Here is a 20440-nt window from a genome sequence, read left to right as displayed (position 1 = left end):
TAGAGAGAAAGTAGTGAAAGAAACAGCAGTGAAAATCAGGAGAGTTCTGTTTGCTACGCAAGCTGTCTTGACCAAATTTATTCCACTTTGGTGACATTACATACAACCCTTTGTACAGTACATGGTCTAAAGTGGTTACAGAAAGTAGAATAAATAATTAAATGTATTTAATATGGACAAATATTTTATCTTTTTAGTTATTTCACTGCTTACAATGTAACTGAAGTGCCTTCTTTCTAAAAAGACCTACAAGTAGGTGTCTCAATCTGTTGCCTCAATTTAGGAATGAATATTCATTTACAAATCTATAAAGATGTGTCTGTTTAAAACAAGTTGAGCTCCAGGTTAAATTAATTTTCCTAATTTAAGCTAGTAAAGCTCAATCTTATACCAGTTTACATTCAGTTTTCATTAATACTGTATATGCTTTGCCAATTTTTTTTCATTTTGATAGCTAAATCAAGTGCATATGCAGGTGGAATTAAACTTTTACACATATCATCTTTACTGGATTTCATAATTCTGAAAGATCATTTTCTCACGAAATAATGGTACATAGAAGATGTTTTTACCTGGAATGAACTACATCAGTGCCAGTATACACCACTCTTTAAGATTTACAGTTGAATAACTGCTGCATACACCTGCTTAAGTAACCCCTATGTTTACAAAGCACTGTTCCAACAGCAATTTACACCATTCCTCTTGTAACTCCTTTGATAAATTTACCTTTACATCAATGATAATGACAGGCATTTTACCATACAAATTGGGAACTTATGCTACTGCCCACAGCAGATATGAACAGAGACTGGCATATGGTCATAGATTTTCTAATGAGGTGAGTTTTGAACAGTTTTGCATATCAGTCCAGCTCAATCACCTGCAGTCTCAGTTAGAGTTGGTCATTTGTCCTTTACCCTTTTTTTGTTCTTCGGGGGTTTGTTTGTTTTCTTTGGGGAGGTGGGATTCATAGGTGAATGGGGAATTGCTGCATACCTGTAGAAATTGAAAATGAATCAATAAATTACAAACTGGAAGGATTAGGAGATGTTATGGGCTGAAAGCTGCAGTGGGGACAAGATGCTTTTCTTGGTCTGGCCTGCAGGTTAGAGAGAAGGTGATGGGTAAAATAGAAAGCTTGAAGCACAGTCTCAATCTGCCAAACAAGGAATGTTTGAGCCACCAAATCACACATTGACTGCTAGTCTGCCTCAACCTAGCCTTGCTAATGATGGGTAGGAGTGATCTGTAGTAGGTAACACTTGATTTAATTACATTGTTACGTGATGGTCCTTTGTTCAGTATGCATTGTTTTAATGATATTACTTGTGCCTATAGAAGGTTAGAGAGTGTGGAATGGGATTTGTTTGAAACTAAGGCAACAAAAGAACTGACTGGCTAGTGTTTTATAATAGCTTATTTCCTGAAGCAGTTTGGGTGAAAAACTAAATTGTCAAAATAGGAAAAGATTGTTGCTCATAAACATTATGCAAATCTGTATAATTTAGTATGTAATTCCTAATTGTTTTTATTCCTTCATCTTCAGTCCTACTGTATGTGCTGGCACTAATTGATTCTGATTGTTAATATTTCCAGGCTAGTACAAATTGTCGACAAGAATAAAGCAAGTGGTGATATTTTAATTAGTATGTCTGTTGTTACTCATAAAAATCTTGCTAAGTGTTTTTTCTGGTTAATTGCACCACTGGGACTGAGGAAACGATATGCAAAGATGTGTATTTTTGAAGTTGAAGTTTCAAAGCTGGAGAAAAACAGGAGCACTGTACCTGTTTAAGTTGTGGCTCTTAGAAGAGACCACAGTCCTTCAGGTTTTCCTTGATGATGATGTCTGTGACAGCGTCAAACACAAACTTAACGTTTTCTGTGTCTGTGGCGCAGGTCATGTGGGAATAGATTTCCTTGATATCTCTTCTCATGTTCAGCTCCAAGAATTGCAACTTAATGTAATTACCAGCATCTTCATAGGTATTTGGGCCTAGTGAAGGAAGAGTAAAATTTAGCATTTAAAAACAGGACATGGGTATAACAACCTTGGTACTATGTCACTCAAGCTTCCACAATTTTTGTTACTACTTAGTATCTGTTTTCCAGGTCAGGCTCCCACCTCTTCTCATGGCCAAGATAAAGTACTGGGCTTTGAACGTATGTCTTAAAATATTGATTATCATATTGAATGACTCCCATTGGGTCACAGAGAACCATGCAGTTCTCTGACTGTCTTTGTGTTCTTTTCCGTCTAGCTATATAGTCCCACAGCTTGGCTGAACATGGCACGGGGTGTCCAATCTTAGTCCATAAGGACCTGTGTGGTTCTGCAGGTTTTCATTCCAATTCAGCTTTTAACAACCAGCTCAATACTGGTTTGATGGGACCAATTTCACAGCTTCCTCTAGCTCTTCAATGGTGCTTTGAAGAGACCTAGAAAACCTGCAGACACATCTTCCCTCCAGGACCAGGACTGCCTATTCCTAGTCCTATTTCTGTGATCTTAGCAGAAAGCACTCTTTTTAGTCTCTTAAATACTGTATCTCTACAGACTTAATATGGTGAAAATAATCTTCTTGTTGCATGTTGAGCTATTTACTAACCATCGTAATCAGGGAAGCACATGCTGAGGTGAGCCTTCTTGATCTTTTCAATGAAGACGTCTTTCTTGTTGAGGAAGAGTACGATGGAGGTGGTGGCAAAGTAGCGATGGTTACAGATACTGTTGAACAGATGGAGGCTCTCGTGCATTCGGTTCTAGAAGAAGAGAGCAGAAAGACCAGCTTGGGAAAAGGCAGGGGATGGGCAATTTTGGGGCACAAAATACATTGTGAAAGAGAAACTGAAACATTGTACTCTGACATGTCTTACACCACATACAGTCTGCTACCATACAGTAGAATAGTGTTTCTGAACTGGTTCCGCTGTGGAGTTAATAAAATAGCATATAAGACTAATATTGTTTTTTATTGGCTTATCAGACACCTCTAACCAGGTTGACTTACAAAATATACAATGCTGTACTACCACACATATTTGTTTACAGAATTCAAGATTGTTTGGAAAAAGACCTGAAAGAATGGTCTTTCTGAAAGAACTTAAGACCCCTGTAAAAGTCCTTTGCCTGGGTTCCGTTTCCTGACTTTTTACTTCTCTGAGTCTGTGGCTGAGTCCCCTGGCCCCATGTGCTCTCTCACCACTTCATCATCTTCTACGAGCACCATGTCGTAAGCGCTCAGAGCTGCGATGAAGATAATACAGGTGACCCCCTCAAAGCAGTGGATCCACTTCTTCCTCTCAGAGCGCTGACCGCCCACATCGAACATCCTGCAAGTGAGAGAGGTGACTCAGCCGAGTCTGTATTAAGTTTCTGCACCTTATACTGGAGATAACTGACAATCATTGCAACCTTTGACTGCAATGCTGAAGCTAATTCCAGGCAAGGCTTTACAATTGAACTCCTTTGCCTCTCACAGCTCTTTCAGAAATTTGATAAACGTCTTTTGGTTGGTTTGTTTAATCTAAAGCTGGCTGAAAAGCATATCTAAAGGAAAAAATCAAGTGCCAGCAATGATGTACAATTCTCATCTATTCCATTCTCTACGTTCCTAGCTTATCCTGCCCAGGAGGCTTTCAGACCCACCTGAAGTTCAGGTCCTTGAAGGAGAACTGGGTCTCAATGATACCAGTGGTCTTTACTCTTGACCGCAGCACATCTTGCTCAGTGGGGACGTAGCCAGGTGTGACCAGCCTCTCCAGGTCATTCAGGTAACTCGCAGAGAGAAGGAGAGAGCAGGCTAGTCAATTTTAAGAAACCAGAAACGCATACAGACCAACCCGCTGTGCTCAAGAATAATGTAAGAAGAATTTTGTTTTCTATAAACGAACAGTACAGTCCTGAGTGGGTTAACTGTACTATTGAAATACCAATCAAGATTTATGATGTTGAAAAAACAGTATAGCAATGTACACCAAGTTACTGGGCTTCGGGAGTTCAAGCTGTACAGATGGTCTGTAAGGTCTGAAACATACTATCCAGCAGAGTCATTGAGCTGGTATTCAGAAGCCCGATCAAAGCATGCCTGGATCCCTGAGTCTTTCCAGAGGCGCTGGATGATATCGGACATTTCCTTTGGCATAGTGCCCTCCTCGATGGTGTCGGCCAGATGCATCAGCTTACGGGCATCATCCTATAGACAAGATGCACAGAGAGACACTGTCACACATAGGCAGGATTCTTTGACACACAATGCCAAAAAACAGACCAATGAGGTCCTGCATTAAAACTTTCCAGTAGCAAACAAAAGCAGTGCCAATTGAGGCACATTGTATTTGTATGAATTGCACTGGAAGATGCGAGTGGTCTATTTCAGGATTATTTGATGGCTCAAGTTGGAAAAGAAACAACTAAAAAGCCCATCTCACACTGTACCTGTCTACCTGAGTCCCCGTAGCTTATATTGAGGGTATTCATTGCTTTCACAATGGCCATGATTGACTGCAAAGTATTGCTGTAGATAATAACAATGAACTCCAAGCATTCTTCAAGCGAGTAACCATCTTTGTGGATAATTCTGTAAGGAAAACAGAGGGTGTCACTGTTGTTCATCTCAGGTTCCGGTTTCAATTGTACACAGATTGAAGTAAATGTGGCACATTTGAGTGATGACAAGATAAGTACGATATGATTTGTAATATCATAAGATGCAGTTTGATCTTGTTTTCTTTATAGTCAGTAACCATATCATCACAACTGGCAAGCTACTTTAGTTAAGCAGGTGTGAGCCTGACCAGTGTCTGGATTGGAGACCTGCTGGGAAAGCTAAGAGGTGTTAGTGGGACCAGTAGGTAACGCTCACCCTGTGGACTGTATGGATCCTAATGCCCCAGTATAGTGACAGGAACACTATACTGTATAAAAGGTGCTGTCTTTCAGATGAGACGTAAAGCTCCCATTAAAAATCCCAGGGCATTTCTCAAAAAAGAGTAAGGATGTTAACCCCAGTATCCTGGCCAAATTTCCACCTGGCTTTTACAAATCATGACCAATAATCCTAATAACTGGCTTCATCACTCTGTACTCCATTGCATCATTCAGGTGGGTGCTACACATTGGTGGTGGTGGAGGGGTGTACCCATGACCTGTAAATAGGTTTTAGTGGAGTGTCCAGAAATACAGTAAGTGTAATTTCTCACAAGTGTAAGAAACTATTAATATATTTGAATTTTTGCTAAATTAATAAAAGGAAATTAAACGTTCTGAAACGTACATGTTTGAAGGAAATCTGAGGCCACTTTAATGGAATCTGAATTTCAAGAGAGGAGCACATTCTCAATGGAACAATATAATAGTATTGCATTTTTTTTGTTTTAGAGCTTAATAATGTAGTAGTAGTCACGTAACACCATCTACACGGTTCTAATGACTTGTGCAGTCTCATGAGTGTTTGTTACATCTAGGCAACATGAATGATCTCTAGGTCTCATTTTACATACTCTGCTTTACAAAATAATTTTGGATGGAAAAATACTGGGATTTCATTAAGATGAGGTCCACTGTACCATGAAAGCTGATTTAATTAAAACATTACAGCTGAAAATGTGATTTGTGCTCCTGCCATGATCAGTATTTTTTACATTGAGAGACAACAAAGTACACTCACTTCATCTGCTTGACAATGGTGCTCTTCCCAGACTCACCAGCACCTGTAAAAAACCACAGGGGTCAGAGGTAAGGGTGACATGGTAGTGATTAGCATTGCTGTCTAGCCCCTCTGGAGTCCTGGGTTCTCCCTGTGCTTACACGATTTTCTCGGGGTGGTCCGGTTTCCTTTCACACAATGCAAAGACATACTGCACTGATAGGTTAATTGGCTTTGGAAAAAACTGGCCCTGGTGTACTGTTAAGTGTGTGCGTTTATGTCTGTGTATACCCTGCTATAGAACGGCGTTCAAGGTGGGTTTCTTTCACCTTGCAACCCGTTGCAACCCGGGATAGGCTCCGACTTCCCCGAGACACTGTACTGAATAAAGCGGTTAAAAATGGATGCTTAGGTCAGATGAGATGCAATGTACTTTCTGTTGTGAGAAACTTTGAAATCTCTTGGTGTTTACAGGAGAACCACGTTCCTTCTTTTTGAAATAATAATTATTAAAATATTTTTTTCTTTTAGGTTTAAATAAACATTCCTTGGCTTACATATCTGTAAAATACATTATTTTGTGTAATAAAATACACTTATTGTGTTCAAAAGAAAGCTGGTCCTCTACAGCACCTCACATAACCAGTGGTGGTTTTAAATGATGCTTTTAAGTGCTTTTTTCTTTGTGATATTTATTTTATTGCCTTCTTTGAATTTATTTGTGAATGCATGCTGTCGAAGCTATTACTAATACAGTATATGTTCAGTTGCAAATACGAAAATACGTTGTAAAACAGCGAATGCATAGCTAGCAGACCGTCAGGTTAGTGATTGAAAAATGTAGCCGGGCAGTTAGCTGAAAGACTTAAGAAATAAACTGATATTGATTCATTGCGTGATTAGTTTACAATAACAGGTAATGTCAAATTATTATATAAAATGGCCACGAGGTGGAGCTGTTATTTTATTTGTACTATAAATATCGTTTACGTCTGCGAAGCAAAACTGACTCCTTTTTTCTTAATATGTTTGGAAGCAAGCAGAAACACTGACAGATTTTGTAATGATTTCGTCAACCTTTTTTTATGGGGAAGGAAATATGCAGTAAATTGCAGGTACCTGTATTGTTTTACTGTATTATTTTTAATTGTTTTGTATTTAGAAATTCACTTGGGGTTTCAGTAGTTTATCTGTTTATGGTTTCGGGGGAGCTTTTTGCATTTTCATTAGAAAACTTAATTGCTTCTAACTAATTGCTTTTTTGCAAATTGCATTTCCAATTAATACGGCAGGAGAAGCTCGTGGCAGAACAAACTTTTCTTGTTGCTTTGGGGGTTTGCATAACGTACTTCTCATTTCTTAACTTTTTATTAATATAAAGTCTTATTTGATTTTCATTTCACATGCACAGATTTTCCCGGGGCAATGTACATGTTTTTGGTTCTACAGTTTCCTTGTTTTTTCTCTAGTGTTTACAAATGATGATATTTACATACCGATACTTTTGGTGATATATCTGTCTTGTTAAAAGCCTGGTTAAAATAACATTGTTCATGGATTTTCCTCCGGCGGTAAAATGTATTGGGTCATTATTGTTTTCATTTAAAAACAAAGCCATACGTATTTCCTAATCCAACGGCCTGTTTATTAACAATGAACATTTGAAAAGCCAATATAAATAAGCAAAACATTAAACCGCTAGAGTCTGTGAGTATTATGTCATCCACTCAAAATGAGATGAAACAAGAGGGCTGGAGTTAGATTGATGGAGTCCTTAATTAATATGGCTCCTCTCCACATTCATACACAAGAGCTCTAAATGTTATAGTAGCGGGCATGTTTTCTTTGTAAAGGCATTTCACCCCCAAACATGGTGGTAGTAGTCAAAAACCGTTGTAAGAAATAGTGGGTGTGGACGTTAATTTTCGTTATTTGTGTTTTTGCTGATGGACAAATAAAGCTTCCATCTGTTTGTGTAGCATCAACCAAATATTTTAAAGTTGAATTTTAAAAATTGAGGATTTTTGTTAAAATTACTTGCTGCATTTGGAGTCGGTGAAACTCTTTTTTTTTTTTTACAGTCTAGAGGAATAATACCAGAATAAGTAGCTGTAACAGGAGCTCAGCATCTTTAGGAAGATACTATACTCTCAGTGGGTGGGCAAAACAAGTAAGGCACTAATAATCCAAATAAAGTTTTTATTTTATTTGGTTCTTACTGTTAATTGAAAGGAACAAACTCTCAACCCGTCTCTGGTCTGGTTTCTTTTGGTTCATAAAAGCAGGAGCACAATGCCACTTTTCAGTAGTGTCTAGTCAAGACTAATCAAGAAACACGCATTGGGCCATATGAAGTGAGGGGCTTTTCCAGTCTCTTGTTTTTATTACGTGGTGTCTGTGCATTGCCGGTTCACAGGCCACATGAACAAAGCCCACACAAGCGATAATCATGCTTACCAACTGTGATGCTCAAATCTGAATTTCCACCCTGTCTGAAGTTTAAGGACTGATATTTTCAGCTTGTGTCAGGGAGGTTAGTCAATGCTAGGTGCATGAATGTGCTCTCAGGTAAAATTCACGGAGTTCTTGCATTATCTGTGATGTTGCATGCATTGAGTATCGTACATATGTTAATGTAAGCTAATAGTAGCCTATTCTTGAACAAAAAAAAATATTCAAATGATTGTGGAATGAAATATTAGCAATTCTACAAAACAGGATTTTGAATTTGCAGTCCAGCATAGAGGACCTGTTGTAAAAAAGGTGTTTTGTTTTCACGCCATTTGCAACTAAAGAATGACAGTGTCTGTATCCATTTGTATCAAAGTAAGTCTTATAATTAGCGTGAATTCACACAAAAACATTTCTTAAATATGGAAGGCCTCATCCAGTTTCTCAACACAGAGTGTATCTGTGTACTTTGCATTTGGGTCATTTATAAATAACAAGAGAGTATAGTGTCCAGATAGAGGAGCTACAGGTTTTTAAACATGTACCGCTAGTAGGGATTGTGATAAGGGCATGCCAAGCTAATTATTCCTGGACTAAGCCTTTTAAGTCAGGACACAGATAGAGTGCGTCATGGGGAGCTCTTTAAGCACTTTTTTATCTCTTGATCCATATTTGCATGGGATACTTCGAGTCACTAAATATCGATCACAGCAGAAGCTATTTCTCGCCTTAATAGGTTTTTTACAACCTGTGTGTATCCCCACAGCTGGTCTGGATATGATACAGTAGCCCAACAAAAATAAAGCCCTCATGCTACAGATGATTGCTGCCTCCTCTAGTCGTGTTCTGAATAGACTGCTAATTGTGTATCTGTATAAAAATGTAACTCTTGTCATTTTGACTTCTCTACAGAAATCTGAAGCCTCAGTTACATTGTACCTGTCTGGAGGATAAACACATAGCAGGAAGGCCCAACCTGGGCACTGAATATGTCCAGGTATGTGTTGAATCCTTACTTAACATTCTGGTCCTGACCTAAGTAGAATTACAAAGAGTTTTTTTTTAAGTAACCCACTTATGTCTTTCAATGTACTGTAACAATTGTTTAATATTGGGAGCGTGTCTTTCAGAGTGAACACTGCTACAAAAAATAAACTAAAATTATCAACTTATTTCACACATTATGAAACAGAAAGAATGTCTTGTTTCTCCAATAATAGTGTACTAGCTCAAAGTGTACTGTAGAATACAATAGTACAGAATGATTAACAATAAAATGACATATGTAACAATATACAGCATACAGTATTATCCTTTCTACGTATAAGAAGAAGTGACCATAACATCAGCTGTGTAGTTCAAAGAAATTTTAGGAGTAAGACTGTAGTTCCTGCCGATTCCTAGGCATAAATATGGGCCTCTAGTCCAATGTAGTGTTTTTGGTGTTAATACATCTCTTCCACCCTAATTCACCACCAAGCCAGCAAAGAGAGAACAATGACAAAAACCACCATAGGAAAAGCCTAAGAACAGCTGAGCTTCCAGCCTCAAGAAAGGTTTTAGGGTGTATTTTACTTAATCAAGTGTTTCTGAGGTGTTACACAGGAGTACTGGGTTAGTCTGGTCAAGGCTACTGCATATGATTTTGTTGTAATCACATAGTTATATACAGTAAATAAAGGACTTTTATTGATTTTTTTACATTCCTTAGAACATTATTTAACAATATCTGTTAGGATATATTTGAGTTTTAAATGTTGTTAGTGAATGCATTTAAATAATTTGAGCACATAATTGGGATTAAAGCATTGTTTGGCTTGAGGCCGTTAGATGGTGCCAGGGTTCCTCATTTTACAGTGATTTATTGTACATCTTTACCCAAATGCAGTGGACATGGTTTAAAAGCCTGTAGGGTTCATGAGATTACTGTAAGTTGATACATTTGGAGAATGTGGGACTCGTTGTTTCCAAGTAGGGGAGTATTGTGACTAGTTCCAAAATGAATCAAACACAAATTCAGAGCTAGAACAGGCCGAAAATCAGCCACTTACATTTAGATGTTGTGGTAAAAAGGAGTCACAGTAGCTTTAGAACATTGAGGCTACATTTTCTCTGTACCTTTTTAAGGTGTTAGACAGATATTTGCATTTTGCTTTCCAAACTTTTTTGCAAAAAAGAAACGCGTACAACAATAACCTTTGCACTGTATTAAAACTTGAACTTTTTTTTGCCATTTTTTGTTAAGAAAATTCTGGTCTGAGCAAATGTATACCACATTATCTTTGCTTTTTGAAAACAAAATCATCTGCCACACTGTTGGAGATATGAAAGCAAGATGCTATTGTAAGCCAATTATCTGATTGTAGACAGCAACAAAAATACAGGCAGAACACCACTAGATTTAAATGAGCCTATCTTTCCAAAGAAACCCACCATAACTTATTCTAATCCAAAGGATAGTCAAACAAACTGCAGTTCTGAATGCCACAGAACCCTAGGAAAGGTGTCTCCTGATTTCATGCCCAGGAAAAGATTTGCCCAGTAGATTTTTTTTTTGCCTAACTAACTCTTAAGATTAGTGAATTCAACAGAATGCAAGTGAATTCTGTACAACCTTCACCAGTAGTGTAAACCCTCAGAACAAACTCCCTCAAAGCAGAGTCTTATTGGTTTTCCCTCTTGCACTAGATAGGGGAAACAAGAAAGCTTATATTAGTAAACACAGCGCCTTGCCCTGCACAAGTCAGACTTTACCCAGCAGCAGCAGTTTGACAGTCCTGGCATCCTTGTCCGCATCTTCCTTGAGCTTCTTCTCCAGCTCTCTGGAGTGTTTCTCCTCAGCGCTGGCACCTGCTCCCATCCTGGAACCTTTGGGCTTGGTTTTTTGACCGACGAGAATGAAGTTGGGGAGTTTTTCTCAATGAGATCAAAAATGAAATTGGGGGGGAGGGGGGGAGGCCTCAGGTGAGTCCTCGATGGCCGGTTCACCGTCCGAAGCCTTCTCTGGCCTCAGCGACGCAGCTGGGACATCAACTGCCTCTCGCTTGCCTGCAAATGCCGGCGTCTTTTACTTCTTAGACGGATTTCGTGTACCCCTGGAGTCACCTGGTTCTCGGCAGCCAACAGGAGACAAGGACAGGGTAGTGAGGGGTAACTAGGAAAAAGTGAAAGGATGGAGGGGGGGTGGGGCAGGAGAATTAGAAAAAGATTTAGGCAGAGTTTGCTTTGCTCAGCTGAAGGTGCAGAATGTGATGCAGTTAAGTCGACTAAACCGCTTACCTTCAATTATATACACACGCATGCTCATTAAGCAGTGCATAGGCAGTGTAACAGCGCAAGGCTTTTAATTGCTCTGTGCACGCTGTAGTTTAGTTTAATGCTTGGATAGGGGAAATCGGACAACCTGATTCATGGAAGATGAGGTGACTTGTGTTATAGAAGCTAATGAACGGTTGAAGCCTTTGATCTCGCACACCTCAAAGGCTATTGTAAAGCCTGTTGAAAGGAATTCAGTCCTTAAACACAATTTTTCTAATATGAAAGTAATCTAGACTGGTGCGGAGTTGGGGCCTGAACTGTAGTAATAAACATTGCAAACTGTGGTGCTTGACATACTGATGGAAAAGTAGACAATTGATAAACGTCAAGAAGGAGTTTAGTCATCTGTAGAGTGGGAAGTAAATGTTATTGAATTGTATTGAAAAGTGCTCTTTTTTTCAGTGTTGGGAATGGCTTAATGAGGAGATATTGAATAATGCATGAAACCCCAGAGTGCCTCATTTTTATGAATCCATAAATTAGGCATTCATTTATAGTGATGGGGAAAGCACACAGAGCCCTTGAGTACTTGGGTAATAATCTGATAGATTCAACATACAAAAACACTAGATGTGTGTGAGAGAGAATGGGCTTGACTCTTTTATACAGGTCTCCATCTCAGCCATCTTTGGTGTCATCTCGACCTCACACTTGATACCCATGGTCCTCAGAAACAGGCTGCAATGCTAAGGTCACTGATGATACACTCTGTCAGAACTGCAGGCAGGCCAGTCCTTCTGACAGCAGCCCAAGGTGTAGAAAAGGGATATCCACTTGTCTCTTTACATGTTTTCATTCAATACTAGTACTGTATGTGATTAGTCAAAAATAATCTTGCTAAATCTGTGTGAAGTGTCTTAAGATTTAAACAGTGGCTGTATGAACAGTTTTCAGGACACACAAACCTGTGGTGACAGCTGTGCCATTCTTCACAAATATTAAAAAGGTCTCCATTTTAAGAGCATGGTGTTTTTCGTGTCATTGTATTGAAATGGCAATGAATTTAGAATCTCCCTTTCCCTCCTTGTGTTATCACTGCAGATTGAAGGAGTTTTTCAAGGCTTACTCCCAAATCTCTTGAGGTGCTTAAAGGGGAGCTTTAATGTCTCACCTGCCAGCTCTTATTGACCTCAATCTGTGGATGCAAAAAGAGCTTTATCCACAGCCTGTCCTAGAGGGTCTCATTGAAGAGACCTTCATCCTCCAGCTGAACTGACTATAGCAGGATATTTATATATAGTATATCTATAAGAATAAGAGAAGTCCATAGTGACTTTTGCTATCCTTAATAGTTCTTGTGCGTACTACAGTTTTATTATGTGCAATATTGAGGCAGAAATGTGAACACCTTGTTGACAATTTAGTGATTGATTTCCCTGCATGTAGTGCTAGCAGTCTTGCAGTGAAAAGTGCTGTCAGCTCTCAGGTTTTTACCTAGTGGCATCACCTTTTGTCAGACATTTGATATTAATATGAGAAAATGACTGCAGAATATGGTGCGACCTATCTGTCACAGGAGAATTGGGATAGAATTAGTGTGAAACATTTTGGAAAGGATGAACAAATGTGAGAGTGCTGTGAACTAAAGCCTATGATACCACTGTCTGCTGTCTGAGAGAACCATGTGACCAGAATTGATATGCAAGGACAGTCGACAAAGGTTGCTCTTCCTATTATCCATTATCCACAAAGGTTTGCAAAGTGCCCTGGGGCAGATGTTCAGTAATTAACACAGACTCTTGCAAATATGCCAGGCTTCTCTTTTGGTTCCTTTATGGCTCCCAGCACTGGTGTCATTCAGCACCATGACAACACACACCCTCACAGGGAGCAGTGCATGGAGGAGCTTGCTTTTGAAAGGTGACTAGACCAGTCAACCTATTATATGAGCTGTTGTGGTGGGGGGGGGTCTCATCATTGTGTCTTCATCTAGTAAGTTCACCAAAGTTGAACCTTTGGTCGTGGTGCAGGAATGGTTTAAGAACCAACCAATTTTATTTTGCTACATACTTCTTTCTTTTTTCAACATTTTCATTCAAAAAAGACGTCCCCACCTGTGAAGCATATTTGGTAGAAATTTAACTTTCATAAATTCTCTTAATGATTAACTGTCATAGTGGAATAACTTTAATACCTATAGTGCCTCTGTCTTTTATCATTGATTTGTTGTCATTAGTTCTAGCTGTTTGCTAGAACAAAAGCTAGTCCAGTGCTTTTGTGAGGTAAAAGAAGGCGATATTGAAAGGATTACATTGTTCTGGAGGTTTGTCTATGCAGTAAAGGTTGTGTTAGTGAGGTGGTTAAGGAGGCTTCTTGTGATTATTAAGGAACAAGTAATAGGTTTATTCCATGCTGAAAAAAAGAAGAAAGAGAACACAACGTTTCGGCCGTGGAGCCTTCTTCAGGTGTCAACGGTTCAGGTTGACACCTGAAGAAGGCTCCATGGCCGAAACGTTGTGTTCTCTTTCTTCTTTTTTTCAGCATGGAATAAACCTATTACTTGTTCCTTTGCAGCCTACGCATGCTGACGCAGCTACCCACCTGAACTTCTTGTGATTATTATACTTGTGACAGACAGCGAGGCAATTCTTCCGTCATTTCTACAGTTTTTATTTACCTGTGCGCATAAAAACATTCCATTCTTAATCTGAAACTGAATTCTTAAATCAGTTAACTATGATGTTATTCACCAAATTTACATTTATAATGTTTCAAATGTGTATCCTGCTTTGCGGCCGTAGTTTGCTGAGATAGGCCTCAGCTCCCCTGTGACCTTGTATTGGAGGAAGTGGTTAGAAAATGGATGGATACGTCACATGCTCAAAATGTAGTTGGCATTCACTGTAGTTGACACATTAAGACTTAGGAATTTTTCAACAGCTGTGTTCCTCGGTAAACCATGGTACCATTGAATAAAATCACAGTGCAACCTTCATGCTGCTTTAACCAGTCCAGTCCAAATCCGTTATGTATCATCCTGAGAAAGATACAATGCAGAATGTGTTGTGTTCTGTTCCTTCAGTTGTATACTGTTCAGTCAAACATCTTCATCATCCAGGGCAGATGGTTAGTGGCTAAGTGGCTCGTGACAATTTCAGATTGCAGCTGTCGACACTCTTCAAAAAAATCCTTCAGACTGCTTTTCAGAATCAGACATTTCAAGATTGACAGGTATCAGCAACGTCTCACATCTCCCTCAGCATGCGCTCAATATTGAAATGTAACTTGGGTGATGTTGCACTAATGAATTTAGATATGAAAATGGCTGCACTGAAATATCAAAATGCAGCCACAAAGTTCTACTGGTTTGGTTACAAATTAAACCTGTTAAGCCCAAACTTTGTATTGATTATCTTGGGGCAAATAGAATTATAATGCTTAAAAATCATACTGCTGTGTAAAGTAACTGTTGTAATAAAAGATGTATCAGGTATCATCCATGCACAATAGTATTCACATTCTGCAATGAAATTAATCAACAAATTAATCAACATTTTTCCTAAACTGCTGTTTTATCCTTGGTAAAATGTGATTCATATTGCTTTTCTATATTTTTTTATCTTCCCTGATTACACTAGTCATGCTGATAAGTATGATAACGAATACTGTAATTATATCGTAATAAATACTGTGAGTCTTTGCTGCCATCTTGTGATTATTAAACTGAACATAGCAGTCTTTTTTTAGACAACTACATTTCTTAATTGGTCATCATCTTTGAAAAGGATACTGTAACTCTTTACAGACTTACAGTGGAAATACTACTTCCAGCAGCAACAGTATTTGAATTTTCTTTTTATTCTAACTAAAATCAGTGTAGGTAAATATTACCAATAGTTATACACTTGTACAATGCTGCAGTTTAATTTTGAAAAGCGTTAGGAAAATAGGAGGCAACTTTTCTGGCTTATGGGGATGGGGGGTTTGTCTTAAAATGTATTACGATCTAAACAATCATTTCTTCTTGCATCTTAAAATAACAATAAAGCATTTTTTAACTACTAATGAAGACTTCATTAATAGTAAGAACACTATCCTTTGTGTTATATGCTCCTCTTTAGTTATTTATGGGGTCACAATGTCTAGTGAAACAGAATCTCCGTCAATGTGAAGTACTGAAATGCATTTCATTCTAATTAGCACAACTTATTAATTATAATTGTCTAATGTTTTGCATGTCCCCACTAAGCATTCATGTCTCAGTAAAGAGTTTGCAAAACATTTGAATTCTGAGGCTGAAGCTTATTTGATTTGAATTATTTTGAAGATCCCAAGAACACGATGAAGCAAGCGAAAACTGAGACCACCTTTTCAGTAGTCATTTAATTTTGTGCTTTTTGATAACAAATCATTGGTTTATTTTTAAATGTACTTTTCTGCTAGTCTCCTTTTCAACTAGCTACTTTAGAACTAACTATGCCATGTGTACCTGAGTTCAATGGCTGATAAACATTTCTGTCCTTGGAAACCTAAATTAAGAGTACTAGCAGCAAATGTAAAAGTAACTAAAGTGAATTTCATTAAAATTTGTATCCAATTGCTCATCTGTTCTTTGTATTCAGTTTTTTTATCTTAAATAACACAGGCTGCTGACATGTCATGTCATATAAATTTCATGAAAAATCCTAGTAAGCTCAGTTTGCCTGCCCGTGCTCATTGTGAGAAGTACTTTGATCTCCAATTGACCAAGGTATGTACAGTAGTATCCAGTTTTGAATAATATAGTATTCAGGAATTATTTTACTGGAAACAGTTTCTGTATTCTTATGCATTTCACAATAGCATTTAAAAAAGTTTATTTTTGTAATAACTTGTAAGGACAGTCTCTTAGGCTTGTGTTAAAGGGAACACTTTTCTCTTACACTGTATCGTGAGTGTTGTCTAGTGGACAGTGTTCTCTATCAGTTGGAATCCGGTTATATGGGTGACAAAGATCGTCATTTTGATCAAATCATGTTCAAAGTTTCTTGCTGCAGTTGTCTCATTTGTAGTCATGGGCAGTTAAGGTACAACAGTGTTGGTAGAGTTTGCATTGAAACAGGATAAGGGCATCTGGCCTAGATGTTGCTATTTTGTTGATCCCGAGGGTGACAATTGAGGATCTCAGATAAAAAACTAAACAGAGATGTTACTTTTGACAGGTATTCAGTTATGCGTGCATATTCCGTCCATCTGTATTTTTAGTGATGTTGAGTGCCACTCACTTTCTTGTACCACTAGAATGGTTTATTTCTGTGAGTTCATTCGCAATATCATCATAGAAAGATACATGTAGCAAACATGATAACAGTTGCATTTCAGTTCTTCCAGCTGGACCTATCACTTTCCTGTAGGTGCCAATATATACTATACTAAGAACTGTCCTGCCCCTGTTGTGGATGGATTACAGCAAGACTGCACTGGTACAGGCTTGCAGTTGTATAGCTGGAAAAAAAACATTCTGATTGACAAGACTGCTTGCCTGGTAGTATGTGATATTCCCTCACCCCAACCCAAAGTAGGCTTCTGTAAATCAGGGTCTATAGAGAGTGTTGTGTTTACAACTCCAATGGTGCAAATGAAAGGCACAAATTTAATGCACAAATCAAATGAAATGTAAAAGTAGTTTACATTTTTTTTTATAAAATATAGAGCTTTAATTTATTAGTGAGCAACATTAACAATGAGGGAGGGGGGAATCATTCACACAGAGCCATTACAGTAACATCACCTGTGCATTTTGTCTTATTTGTAACAGAATAGTCTTTTTTAATAAACTAACTGCAAAAAACGTAAAACAGATAAAACGCTATTTTTAAAATACCAAAAAAATGTACAACTGTGTTGTAGCTCTGTATTTTACTTAAGTAGTAAAAGTGAGAGCAGTCAGGTGCAATAGTTTCTACTGCTAACTCACTGTAGAACTGAAAAAGCAAAAAAAAAAACATGGCCCAGTTGCAATGTGCTTTACCTAGTGTAGTTTCTTAGGGTCTCTAGGTCAGGATTGATGTTGGCATGTCACATTTCATTATTCACAATGAAAGCTGAAGTTCAATGTGTCCTGTTATTTCATTAACAGAGTACAGATTTTTTTCTTACATCTACAGTATATACAGTACATATAAATTTCATGCACACAATGAAAAGCCAGCTTCCCAACATTTTGGTATGTGAACACTTTTTTTTAAAAAGTCCTGGTATGCATAAAGTATATATATACACACACACACACACATATATACATATGTAAAGCCAATATGTTGGTCATCTGTTGATGGGGAAAACAGGTCTTTTCATGAATAAAAATAATCAATATTGCTGATTTGAAGGGTTCAAGGTTTCCCCAGCTCTATTCCCGGCTCAGCTGTTCTTGTATTTTTGCACGAATAACGAACATTTTATAACTCACTCCACCTTTCCTATATTGTCAGAGATTGACTTCTTCCATCATTTATCCTCCTCCGGTCTTGAAATAGTTTTCTGAGGGTTTGAACGCTGTCCTCTGTTCAATTGGTGCTACTCCCTCATACATAAAATGGCCCAAATCAAGTCTAGTCCACTGAGTTTCTCCTAGATCTGGAGGAAATATTAATATCATTGAGAAATATCGATGGTCTTTAAGGGCAATATGCACAATTCAGGAATTTATAAAACTCATGAGATCAGGAAAGAGGTTAAGTAACAACAGGCAAAACCAAATCTGAAGAGCTGGAGGTATAAAAATAATATTTTAATTCTAATTTGTACACTTAAACAGGTCAAAGTGAAACCAAAATAAAAGAATCAGAAGGATTAAACCCAGAATTGAGTCCACTCTAAACGGTCCTCTAAGCTTCTTTCTTATAAAAAGAAAACAGCCTTAATAACAACAGATGAAGACGCAACTAAAGATTTAGAGCTTAGAAATTGCATAAAACCATGATAGTGATTTTTTTTTTTATCAAGCCTTAAGTTCTCACAGTGTTCCCATGTTTGGAATTATTCCAAAAGAAAATACTAACACCTCAAAGACAAACAGTCATTCACATACATCAGATAAATTTCTTTTTTCTTCCATTTTTCTACAAATATATTGAAGACCAAATTTGATTAAAGCGTTTTGCCTTAACAAAAACCATGAAGGGTGAGAGGGATAAAGTGGGAGCTCTAAAAATTCAGAATGCTATTTATTATGAAAAGGCAGCCCTAGCTAATTTTGTTCTTGGTAATAATGTACTTGAGCTTGTAATTAATAGTCAATGAAATAGTTTGTTAGGAGAAGTTCCATCTTTCTCTGAGAGACACAGATCTGCCTCCTGTTTCTACCAAAACCAGCTCTACTTTAATTAGTTCTGGTTTTTGATACAGCAGACACTGCACAACATTAGTGAAAATTCAAACTTTGCATTCCATTTTACTTTAAATGTTTCTTGAGTCAACTGAATAACATATGTGAATAAAGCTTAGAAAAGACCCTCCCCCCAGTCATTCCCCTTCCCTTTTATTACCAAGCAAAAATCCCATCCACAGTGTTTCAAAACCTCACTCAAGGTTTTGACAGAAAGCTCCGTCCATGTATTTGGATGCAACAAAATTATATATTTTGAAACACATAGCAACACAATGTTATTAAAATATTTTTGTGAATGTGCCCAAGTACCAAATATTAATAAGGTGGTGGTGGTGGGGGGGGGGGGGGGGGGTTGAGTGAAAAAGTACAACATAGTGTAACATTTGTCACAAAATGTACTTTGGTTCAATTCAAATGGTTAAAATCTATTTAAACTGACATACTGGTGCTGACCTCTACAGTAGCACTAAATAAATAACCAGCTGTGGCATTGATGCTGGTTATATACAGCTTTGATGGACTTACTTAACCAGTGTACAAATATCTGACTCTTAAGCTGTGAAATACTGGGTATTTACACACTTGCACCACTGAATCCCAAGGCACAGCATCAGGACACAGCTCTGCCTATTATAGCTTCCTCTCTTCCCAAAAGTTGCTCACCCAGGCATTATAAGATGTTCTCCCAATTACTCATGACCCTGTGGATTTCTGGAGCGATGTGTCCATCACAGCTTTCAGGGAGTTCCTGGTTCCATGTCATCTGGATAAACCCTTCCATCTCTGTCCCACTCCTATTCTCCTTATGAACAAATTCATTTCATCTCAATTTACAAAACCCTTTTATCGATCCATTTGAGACAGGCTTACTATTCATTTTACACTTTCAACTTGACATAGAATTATTTCTTGTTCTTTTAAAGAGGGTAAAACGCAAGTTTTTATAATAAAATTAATAATAACATCAATAATAACAATAATATTTGCCCAGAAGGTACCTATACACAAAGAGCCTCTCCTATATTTAAGTACAAAGAAATCCACAGAATCATACTATGTACAACCTACAATAAATACTGTTTCATAATTTTTAAATTGTTAAAAGGAACAATTCTTTTAAGATTTAGCTCTCACGTCTGAGTCTTTGACTTTTGGGGGCTTGGCCTCCTCATGTTTGCTGCGTTGGGATCTGATCATCGTGATTCCGGCGATTGCGTGGTTTCTTCTGCTCCTTGAGTTCTTTCCCTCTCATAGCTCCCAACAGAGGGTCTTTGGGACTGGAGCTGCCCAGCTGCCAGTAGTCCTCACAGTACTGGTTGATGAGCCCCATCTCAGGTTGGCTCAGGATCTGGAGGAGGTCTTTGTACTGCCCTGCACTGGGGGTCCAGGGACTGGACTGTAATGGAGCAGCCACGGGGGCTCCAGATTCGGCCAGCACGCTGTTGACCGCTCTGCTGGAAAGCACGATGAGCTGCAGGCGCACCAGCATGTGTTTGAAGTTCTTTTCGGTGGCCGTGCACTGGTACATGCCTGCGTCTGAAGGCTGCAGGGAGCGCAGGAGGAGGCCCTGTTCCGTCTTGAGGATACGTCCATCGGAGCGCATCTGGAAGGAGGGGAAGAACGTGAGAAGCAGCAACAACCCAGACCTCAGAAGCAGAACGCGAGAGGTACTTTCTCTAATGTCACTTTGTAGTCGCCAAGTTGGACTGGT

General features: G+C 38.3%; 2 protein-coding genes across 3 annotated transcripts in view; both read right to left on the bottom strand.

The window, feature by feature from the left end:
- Nucleotides 1–44: 44 nt before the first annotated feature.
- On the bottom strand, nucleotides 45–11193 carry gnat1 (guanine nucleotide binding protein (G protein), alpha transducing activity polypeptide 1). Its single transcript, XM_088636437.1, has 9 exons — nucleotides 10857–11193; nucleotides 5673–5715; nucleotides 4442–4583; nucleotides 4042–4199; nucleotides 3653–3781; nucleotides 3207–3336; nucleotides 2613–2766; nucleotides 1791–1999; nucleotides 45–999 (listed from the first exon to the last, which is right to left on the bottom strand). Exons 1-8 carry the CDS (start codon nucleotides 10960–10962, stop codon nucleotides 1809–1811), a joined length of 1053 nt encoding a protein of 350 aa, XP_088492563.1. The 5' UTR covers nucleotides 10963–11193; the 3' UTR covers nucleotides 45–999; nucleotides 1791–1808.
- A 5838-nt stretch (nucleotides 11194–17031) lies between these two features.
- The window catches only part of LOC148661931 (semaphorin-3F-like), a 106697-nt gene continuing 103288 nt past the window's right edge, over nucleotides 17032–20440 (bottom strand). For both annotated transcript variants that reach the window (XM_088636434.1, XM_088636435.1), the window contains one exon: nucleotides 17032–20332. In XM_088636434.1, the coding sequence (XP_088492560.1) occupies nucleotides 19898–20332 (435 nt within the window). In that variant the 3' untranslated portion in view covers nucleotides 17032–19897. The remainder of the gene's footprint in view (nucleotides 20333–20440) is intronic.

This window comes from Lepisosteus platostomus, chromosome 6 (genome assembly GCF_059453375.1).
Source record: "Lepisosteus platostomus isolate fLepPlt1 chromosome 6, fLepPlt1.hap1, whole genome shotgun sequence".
Lineage (NCBI taxonomy): Eukaryota > Metazoa > Chordata > Actinopteri > Semionotiformes > Lepisosteidae > Lepisosteus > Lepisosteus platostomus.
The sequence above is the reverse complement of the archived record's forward strand: the minus strand, read 5'-3'. Positions and strand labels throughout refer to the sequence as shown.